This window comes from Echinops telfairi, unplaced genomic scaffold, assembly GCF_000313985.2.
Source record: "Echinops telfairi isolate 266 unplaced genomic scaffold, ASM31398v2 ScPeMD7_7457;HRSCAF=8495, whole genome shotgun sequence".
In the NCBI taxonomy this organism is placed as follows: Eukaryota; Metazoa; Chordata; class Mammalia; order Afrosoricida; family Tenrecidae; genus Echinops; species Echinops telfairi.
Genome location: NW_022111357.1, coordinates 7,549,866 through 7,559,108, shown reverse-complemented (window position 1 = coordinate 7,559,108; position 9,243 = coordinate 7,549,866). Strand labels below are relative to the sequence as shown.

Below are 9,243 nucleotides of genomic sequence, written 5' to 3'. Positions count from 1 at the left end.
CCATGGGAATGAGGGGCATACAACCCAAACTCTGAGGGGGACACAGCAGGTGGAAGACCCTCTTTCCTCGGGTCTCCCTCCGCCCTTCCCTGTGCAAGTGGCTACTGCTGCCGGGACTTCAGGAAAGATGACCCACACAGTCCATCTTTCACTTCTGAACTTCAAGAGCCTAGCTTCCAAAGAGGAGTGGAAGGAATTCCTGTGTAGAGATAGGAACTGAAAATCCCGGATTTCTGGATCCGGGGACTGAGGCTTGGAGGCAGCCCTGACCTCTAGCCCCGCCTGGAGGCTGTTGGCTAGGGCCAGGGCCAGAGAGGTAACAAAACCCTTAGAAGTAGCAGCTTTGTGCTGCACAGGGACACTCGGGGACCAACGAATCAACTAGTTGCCCTGGAGTCAACCCCGAACTGGAAGAGACCCCGTGCGTGTCAGAGTATGATGGAGCTTCAAAAAGTCCGTGGAAAACCGGAATGAAAAGACACTGGAATTTTCCCATGAACGTTGTGAAGCCCCTCAGAAAACTATTTTATAGAAATGCCAAGATTGCTACCACACAGGTTTGGGTTTTTAGCCCCATGACCCCTCTTCCTTAAGGGCCCATGACTCAAAGAAGCCGAGACTGATTTCTTGCTGTTGGCAGAGCTTCTGAGGCGAGGGGCAGGATACTCCCAACTTCTCCACCTCAGGAAACAGAAATGAGACTAAGTCTCCCACAAGGGGTCTGAAGAGTAGGGCCACTTTCCACCTTACCCAGTTGAAGTACTCGCCCAGGGCAGCTGTTCGCAGACGTTGCTGGATATTACAATCTCCCTGGGAGCGTTTTTTACAGTCACCCTGGTAGTGTCCATACAGGGTTATACATTAGGCTGCTGACTACGAGGCCAGAAGTTCAAAACCTCTACTGCTCCTCGGGAGAAAGACAAAGCTTTCTTCTCCTGTAAAGATTTACAGTCTGGGAACCCCTCAGGAGCAGCTCTACTCTGTCTTTTAGGGTCGCTACTAGTTGGAATTGACTGGATAGCAGTTGAGTTTGGTTTTGGGGGGAAACTTTTTAAAGAGCTCAATGTCTCAGCCATGCCCCATAGGAATTCAATCAGAAGGGATGGAGGCGGCCTGTATACACAGGAGTCACCTGGGTATCTTGTTAAACTGTACATTTGGATTCAGTAAATGCATATTCTCAGCACGGGGGTGGAACCAGACTGAACTGATTTGAAGCTCTGGCCCCAAGTGTTGGTTTCTCTTCAAGCTTCCAGGTGATTCCCCAAGCACACCTGAGTGTGAGAACCAGTGTCTTAGTACACAGGGAAGGTAGGGAGTGCATGAGTCAGGGACTTGTTCGAATCTGGGTCTGGTCTTATGAGAACATGACCACAAATGTTAAGAGAAAGGGGGCGTGGGAGGGACAGTGATGGGTTATTATTCATTTAATAATCCTCACCGGCAGAAGGTTGATACAAAAAACGATTCGGCAAAATGCCTTAAGCCGGCCAATCAGGAATGAAGCTGTAAGTGATCCAAAGAGGGGACTGTCACCTACCCTAAGGCCACAAGAGAGAGAAGTATGATTCCAGCCCAGGGTGAGCCTACGAGGTAGAGCTTGGTGGAGGGTAGCTGTGGTAGGGGGCACTCTGTGTGACCCCCGTCTCTGGGATGGGCCCTGCTCCCGGCGGCTCAGGCTCAGGACAGGGAGCTGGCTCAGCAGAACTCTGGTGGGACCGAGCGAGGCTGACACAGCCTCACTTGTGTTTTTTGGCAGAAAATTCCTGCCGGCCCTGGCCACCAAAGTGGCGCACCCGGTGGATGAGCTGCAGCTGCTGCTCGATGGTGGCAGTGATGTTCACGTCATCCGGGATGTGGACGTAGCGGACGTTGCGGCCTGTCACAAAGAGGTCATCCAGCTCTACCTGGTGCCCCCAACGGTCCGTGTAGGTGACGTTGGCCAGGCGGATGTTCATGAAGGCATCGACGTTGTCTATGCGTCCGCGGGCCACACTCTCATCCCGGAGGTCCACGGTGGTGACCTGACCCTGGAGGCCCTGGAGCAGGATGATCAGGCTGTTCTCGGAGATGGTGCGCTCTTTCACAGAGTGGCTCAGCGCCATCCTTCTGCACCAGCTGGCTGCTCCTCACTGTGGGCAAAAGCACACAGAACACACATGGAACTATAGCAGCCTGGGGGGCTGGGGGGAGGATGAGAGGGCAGCTGCCAACTCCCCTACACCAGGTCCTAACACAGAATGCCCCCCGCACAGACCTCCCCCACCCGTCCCCGCCTGCCCCACCTCCCCAAGATGTGTTTATCCTTTTGGAGGTCAGGTGGTTCATGTACATCTCCTATAATCCAAGGATTACTCATACCTCCTCTTTTATACATGAGACATGTATGGCTGGGATGGCTTAAGTAAGTGGCTCAAAGCCACGTGCTTGGTAAGTAGAGGTATGAGGTACTGGGACTCAAATCTATGGCTGCCCTACTTGAAAGGCCACATTGGTGGTTCCAAACCAGCACTGAGCACCAGAATCACCTGGCCATCACGCTCCTGAAATCTGATTCATTTGGTCGGGGCGAGCCCCAGGTACCTTAGTTTTGAAAAGTTCCCCAGGTACGCTAATTCTAACATGCAGACAAGTTTTGAGAATCACTGCTCTAGAGTCTGTAACCTGGTCACTCACTCTCTGGTGGGTGGACTGGCAGAGAATGGTGGTGTTAGCGTCACTAGGCTGTAGAACAGCAACAGGCTCTGTTGCTTCACCTCCAAGCTGCTGAAGCAGAACCTGCATCTCAACAGGATCCTTCGGTGAATCTTAGGCACAGTGAAGTTTGAGAATCCATGGCCGACACCAGTCACCTAGCAGACTTGTTAAAAGAGATTGCAGGACCTTACCTGCAAGAGTTTCTGATTCTGTAGGTCTGAAGTGGGTCCCAAGGATGGGCATTTCTAACAAGTTCCCAGGTGCTGGTTTGGGGCCTCCACTTTCAGAACTCCTGTTGTGCGGACACCAGGCTTACAGAATCTCACTACGTTAAATGCACCTTCCTTTGCTTCTGACATGCTTTGATTTTGTATTAATGTCTTTTCCATCCCCTAACTTCTGACCTTTAGTGGAAGGTGGTGAAACTTTTTTTCCCTTACAGCCTCGCCCAGACCCCAGACCAGACCTGAGCAGGAGGACAGAAAGCGAGACCAGTCAGACTACACCGCGGAGGCGAAAGGGTGGGAGCGGGATCGGCCATCTAGTGACCCGTCACGGCACCTCTGGGCCTGAGGACTCTGCGATCGAGCAAGGGTTTAGGTCCGCCCAGGGTACACTGGATCTGGAGTCCGGCCAGGACCCAGGTTCAAGAGCAGGTCCCACCGCTTCCTGGGAGAGAGCCCTCCGGCGAGCCACTTAGCAGCTCCCAGTTTGTTACACGCCCCCCGCCCCCGGAGAAATGGGGACGATGAGGACCCTGTACTCACAGAGTTCTGGGAATGGACTTAGGGAGGGGCGCTACACTCAGTAAAGCGGAAAGAAAGCGGTTTCCTTATTCCCCGCCGTCCTCTGGGCTCCGGGATCTCCGCGCTCCGGCCCCGGAGTCCCAACACCGAGGGGGCCGGGACCCACCGCACCGGACTCCTTCCGCTTCCCCGGTTCGGGTCGCCGCCGAAGCTAGTCCGCTCCCAGACGGGCCGCCTCCAGCCAGCCGCGGTCGGCCCGAGGAGCCATCGCAACGAGACCACTCTATCCCCCAGGAGCATAGAGAGGGCGTCGGCGCGCAGTCTTCGCGTCACCGCGACGAGTCGGAAACTACAACCCCCAGAATGCCCCGCGCCGCGCGCTCGGGACCCCTGGCGGCGGCGGCTCCCTTTGCAGTCGTCCATGTCCGCCTTCCCATGTGCTGGGTCTGCCGTGACCAAGCAGACGAGCTGTCTCATCTGACGGCGCGTAGATCCGCTGGTGACGGGTAGCAGGGTGGTGGGGTCAAGGGAGACTAAACAAGGAAAAATAGGATAAGTCTCTTGAGAGAAAACCAGGCGGCCTTGAGGTCCCGAGAAGTCCGTTGAGCGGAGGTGGGTGACAGACAGCTTTGCAGAAGTCTTCCAGGCCCGGTGCAAATGAGCGTCGCAGTTTGGGAAAACGGGAAGTGCGGCTCCGGCGTGAGAAGCGGGGCCAGGGCAGGTAGGCGCTTGTAAGTCAAGGGAAGGAGTGTGGACTGTAAGGTTAGACGTCGGCTGTGGGGACAGTTGTAGGTTCGGGCTCGCAGAGACCCTGTGGACAACAGACCGAAACACTGCCCGGTCCTGTGCCTGACGCACCACTGCTGCCCGGTCTGAGCCTGCTTTTGCAGCCGCTTTATCAGCCCATCCTGAGAGTCTTTCTCTTTGTCACCGACGCTCAGCTTTACCAAGCAGGATGCCCTTCGCCAGAGACTGGTCTCTGCTGGCAACAGGTCTAAAGCAAGCGAGGCAAACTCACCGTTCTCCCTTCCAGGGAGCCCTCTGGCTGCACGTTTCCCCGTTTGTTCCTTCTTCTGGCAGCCCACGATCTATTCGGTGTTCTTTGTAAACAACCAGAATCCAAGCAGATCAATTCTTCAGCCTTCCTGATGGCGTTGTCCAACCAGGACTGAAGTGTGGGCCTCAGAGTGTGGGCCTCTGGGGTGCTTGCTAAAGCCAAGTTTAAACTTACGGGATCAGAAGTAGAGCCCAGGAACCAGATACCAAACAATACACACTAGAGTTTGAGACCCACTGCCCTGTCAGGCTTGGCCCCCCAGCAGCCCCCAAACATGCCCTGTGGGCTCCATCTGCTTCAGATTCTTGTTTGTTCTTGGATGTTACCATTGAAGTATCTTTCCCAAAGCTCAGCTCAATTATGACACCTTCCTGAAGTCTTCACTACATCCCAGTTGGTAGTGATGCCTCTCTTCTGGTCCCTAGAACATGCGTTCCTAGGTTGCTAATTCTAAGTGGGCTCGCCACACTTATTGTCCATCGTGTCTTCACTGCTGATCTCTTGGGGTTTGGGGCAGGGACAAGGCCTTAGTCACAGCTGCACACGGAACACTAGTGTCAGGGCTGTGGGGAGACGGGTTGGTTACGGATCTAAAGGAAGATGGTGGCTGTAGAAATGTAAAGGAGGGATGAACGTTAAAGACCCTGGAAAGAGCCCAGCAGTCTTTGGGGGCAGATGGAATCTGGCTGGGGGCGGGAGGAGTCACTTACATTTTAACGTGGTTGTTAGGTGCCAGGGAGTTGGTTCTGACCCTTAGCCACCCTGTGCACCCAGAAATGTGGTGGCCCGTCCAGGGGGGTGAGAGGGTTGTGGAGGGGGTCATGCCTGTGGTGGTGGTGGTGGGGCTCATTTTTGTCTACTGAGTAACTGAAATCCTTTTCCCGTGTTTGGGAGAAATCACAATCTTGGGGGAGGTGGGGTTCTGCTTCCTTCCTCACTACCCGGAATTTAAAGGCCAGCTGTTACTGCATCTGGTGCTGGTTAGCTACTGTGTGCTTGAGACCTAAACTCAGTTGTGCTCAGACGTCAGACTGGGAAAAGCACCACAAACCAGCGGCAGCACTCTTTAAACTCTCGGGGTCTCCTTCCAGTGGTGCCGCCTGTTGGAAGTCTTTCCCTGCTGCCTGCTGTCGACCCTTCCTTGGTTCCTGGCTATTTTCTCATGGCTCTGCAGCCTTCCTGGCAATTCTGTGAGTTGCCCGATGTCCCTTCTATTTAAGTGGCCAGTACTGGCAACGCCAGACCCTGACCAGTACAGGGCCTCGTTTCAGGAGGCTTGACTTGCCCGGTTCCCTTTCAATGGGCTCTTCTGTGGTTCTGTTTCCACTGGGAGTCCAAGCTGACTCCCGAGTCATTTGCTCCAAGTGTCAACCCTCACACCAGGCAGGCTACAGAAACTCTGGCAGCTGGCAACTCCCCTCTTTGTGAGGTCATCTCCATTGTAACATTTTTGGCAACGGCTACCCGGCACCTCCGGTTGTCTTGTCTGGAGTAGCATCTTGGTGTACACTTTAATTTTAAAGGGGTCCAAACCTCTTGAAAGTGAAGTAAATGTACGAGTTTGGTTTTAAGACATCCTAAGTATGAGAATGATGTGAACCGCCTCCGGGAAAGTGAATTTGTAACAGGAAGGAGGAGAGACCCAGATTCCTGAGCTAATAGTGTGCACACACGCGCATGCACACACACACACACACACACACACACGCATGCACATGCACGTGGGCTCTGGAAGGGAGGGTGAAGAATGGAAAAAGAAAAGCCAGGGATGAACTAAAGGTCAAGTATCTCATGTGCTTTTCTCTGGTTATTAACCTATTTTGACAGACTTTTTCTCCCACCTTTTTAAACATTTTATTTTGGTAGAATATATATATATATATTTATATCTCATAGTAAAACATCATTTTAACCAGTTTTATGTGTACAACTCAGTGACATTAGTTACATTCACTGTCTATGCGACCATCACCACTATCCGTTTCCAAAGTTCTACATCAACCGTAACAGGAACTCTGCCTGCCTTGAGTAGCGCCTCCCCTGGCCTCCCCACACGGCACTCATCCCCGTAAGCACTAGCCAACGTTGGTCTGTGCATTTGCGTATTCGGCATATTTCAGGAAAGAGGGAGCATCGATGGATTTTACACTGAAGCCTAGACACAGGGCAGGCCCCCAGCAGAAGCCAGGGGTGGTGGGGCTGACTGGGAGAGCAGTAGGTTACAGAGCCAGGAGCTTCCAGAAAACGCCAGGGGAAGGAAAATGAGAGGCTCTTGGACCTAACCAAGTTGGGACCCGGTGGCCGGGGAATCTGTGTAGCGATAGGAGGGGCTATGGGGCGCTAGGCAGAAGTAGGGGGTGCTGCCCGCATGGCTGTGAAGCTGGTGGGTAAATGGGGAGGAGCCTGCAGGTGGAGGGAAAATGAAGAGAGAGAAGGGGCGAGTCACCTGCCAAGGAGCTTCTTTAATCTCTTGGCTACACTTCTAATTCCCTTTACTGTAGGCTGTCTGGGAGTTCAGCAGCTGAAGGGTATGGGGCATAACGGAAAGGGGGGAGGGAGCGGGTCAAAGTTGTATTTGTTTTCTAATTGTAACTTGGATCTTTAAGACTAGGCATTGTGCTAACTATACATAGTTTAAACGTGCTCTTCTTTCTGTGGTCCCTTGTGACTGAGTTGGTGGGTAAGGGACAGTGGCTGCCACCCAGAGGGGCACATCAGACTGCTTCACACCTGCTGCCCAGGGATGAGGGAACCTGACCCTGTGTAGACTTGGGGACCTCTGGAGTCTGGTTTCATGCTCTGGGGATCTGGATCAAAGGGGAAAAGCAAGTTTTACCTTTAAAAATGGCTACCAAGTGAAGAGCCCCGGTGTAGCTGTGGGCCAAGCCTTGGCGGGGTAACTGCTGGGTCAGTACAGTGGTTCAAACACACCAGCCACGCCGAGGGAGGAAGATGAGGCTGTCTGCTCCTGTGAGGACGGACAGTCTGCTGTGCCGAAGGCCAGGTGACTGGGAGCTGGAAGTGACCCCATGGCAGGGAGCGGGTGGTGGCTTGTGTGTCTTGCATGCTGGCACTGTGAGCAGGATGCGAGCGGGACAGTGCGGGTCATAATTCAGAAGAGGGTCACAGCAGACTGGAGAGCGAGCGCATAGAGGTACCCCAAGCACAGGCGCCACGGGGTTCGGGCAGCACCAGTGAAGACCCTAATTCTCAGCAAGTCCCCTGGGCAAGCCGGGTCTGCACCCTTTCTCTCTGCCACAGAGCTTCCCAAATGGACTCTCGGGGTGGGTGGAGCTGACGCAAGACAAGTCTGGGACGAGAAAGGGACCACGGGCCCGGCCCGGGGTCCTGCCACCGAACCTGGTGCATCTTCCCCTCAGGGGCCTGCGCTCAGCTCCCTACCCCTTTGGTGGGGGTTTTTAGGGTATTCAGCGGTTATGCACATAGCCCCCACTGCCTTCACCTGACTTTATTTCAACTCAGCCACCCTACCGTGCCCAGGAGAACTGTTCCCCAGGGCTCCTGACTCTAGATCATTACGGGAACAGACAGCCGCCTCTTTCTCCTATGGAGCGGCAAGTGTGTTTGAACTGCTGACCTTGTGGTTAGCAGCCCAACACAGTAACCCACAGCACCACCGAACGCCTTCTGCAACAGTGACCACTCTGATTCCAGGGACCAGAGGTGTGCCCAGGTGTGCAGAGCAGAACCACACTCCACGGGCCTTTCAAGGTGGTGATCTTTGAGCAGCAGACCGCCAGGCCTTGCTTCCGCAGGGTCTCCGGGTGGGTTTGGAGGGCCACCCTTCACAATTGGTAGTCCCGCACATAACCCATTTGTACAGCCTCCTTGGCCTGGTCTTAAAGGAACACTGACCTGTGAGTCCCCAGTCCCCGTGTGCTCCAGTTGTCCCCAGCGCCTGCTTTCTTTGGCTCTTCTCCCCGCTCCCGTGTGTCCTCCAGATGCCCCAGCCACCATGAGAGTAAACTTGTTTTTCTCAAATCTTGGTGCCAGTCCAGAGACATGAAACGCGGGGATTACCTCATCACAGCACTGCTGCCTGGCCGGAGATTGGGATCTTGTTTATTTATGAGGACCGCTCTGGGATAGGTAAAGGGAGGCAACTGGGGCTGAGGCTGCCTGGCATCTCCTGGCCTCCAGTACATGCTCAGGGCAGACTGGGCAGCTCCGGGCAGTCACATCCAGTACATGCTCAGGGCAGACTGGGCAGCTCCGGGCAGTCACATCATGGTAGGAGCATGCAGCCACTGCATCAGGCAATTCCAGCTGGTGCCACACTGCTTCAAACCGAGGGAGACGGAAGGCACTTCACAGGCCCATGCCAGCACAATCCTTGTCTTGCCCAGCCCCCTCCTGGGGGTTCTTTGTAGGGGAGGAAAGGCAGCTCGCTTAATGGGCAGACAGCAATGGAGATTTCCCTTTCGGGTTCTCAGTTGGTGGCCTCTGGCTTAATGGGCAGACAGCAATGGAGATTTCCCTTTCGGGTTCTCAGTTGGTGGCCTCTGGCTGGCCCAAGGCCACTTCTCTGGCCCTCACTTCAGAACCAGGCCAACTTCTCTTCCAGGACAGAGGGCTGAAGCGGCCCCTGGCGTTGGCCCCACTTCCAGAGACAGACCGTCAGCTCAGCTCTGTACCTCTCCCACCTTCTGCCACTCCAGGTGTTCCCTGGAGGGAGCTTGGCCTCTGGATCCCGGTGGCCCTGAATGCACCCGGCACTGCAAG

General features: G+C 54.5%; 1 protein-coding gene across 5 annotated transcripts; it reads right to left on the bottom strand.

Annotated features, from left to right (window-relative positions):
- Positions 1 to 1,412: 1,412 nt before the first annotated feature.
- On the bottom strand, positions 1,413 to 8,969 carry LSM10 (LSM10, U7 small nuclear RNA associated). 5 transcript variants are annotated; one of them, XM_045298969.1, is made up of 2 exons: positions 8,377 to 8,969; positions 1,413 to 2,132 (listed from the first exon to the last, which is right to left on the bottom strand). In XM_045298969.1, exon 2 carries the CDS (start codon positions 2,103 to 2,105, stop codon positions 1,740 to 1,742), a length of 366 nt encoding a protein of 121 aa, XP_045154904.1. In that variant the 5' UTR covers positions 2,106 to 2,132; positions 8,377 to 8,969; the 3' UTR covers positions 1,413 to 1,739. The 5 variants fall into 5 exon arrangements, with proteins under 5 accessions (XP_045154904.1, XP_045154906.1, XP_045154907.1 ...); XM_045298971.1 differs by lacking the exon at positions 8,377 to 8,969 and adding an exon at positions 3,610 to 3,730; XM_045298972.1 differs by lacking the exon at positions 8,377 to 8,969 and adding an exon at positions 3,615 to 3,730.
- Between the last annotated feature and the right edge of the window lie 274 nt (positions 8,970 to 9,243).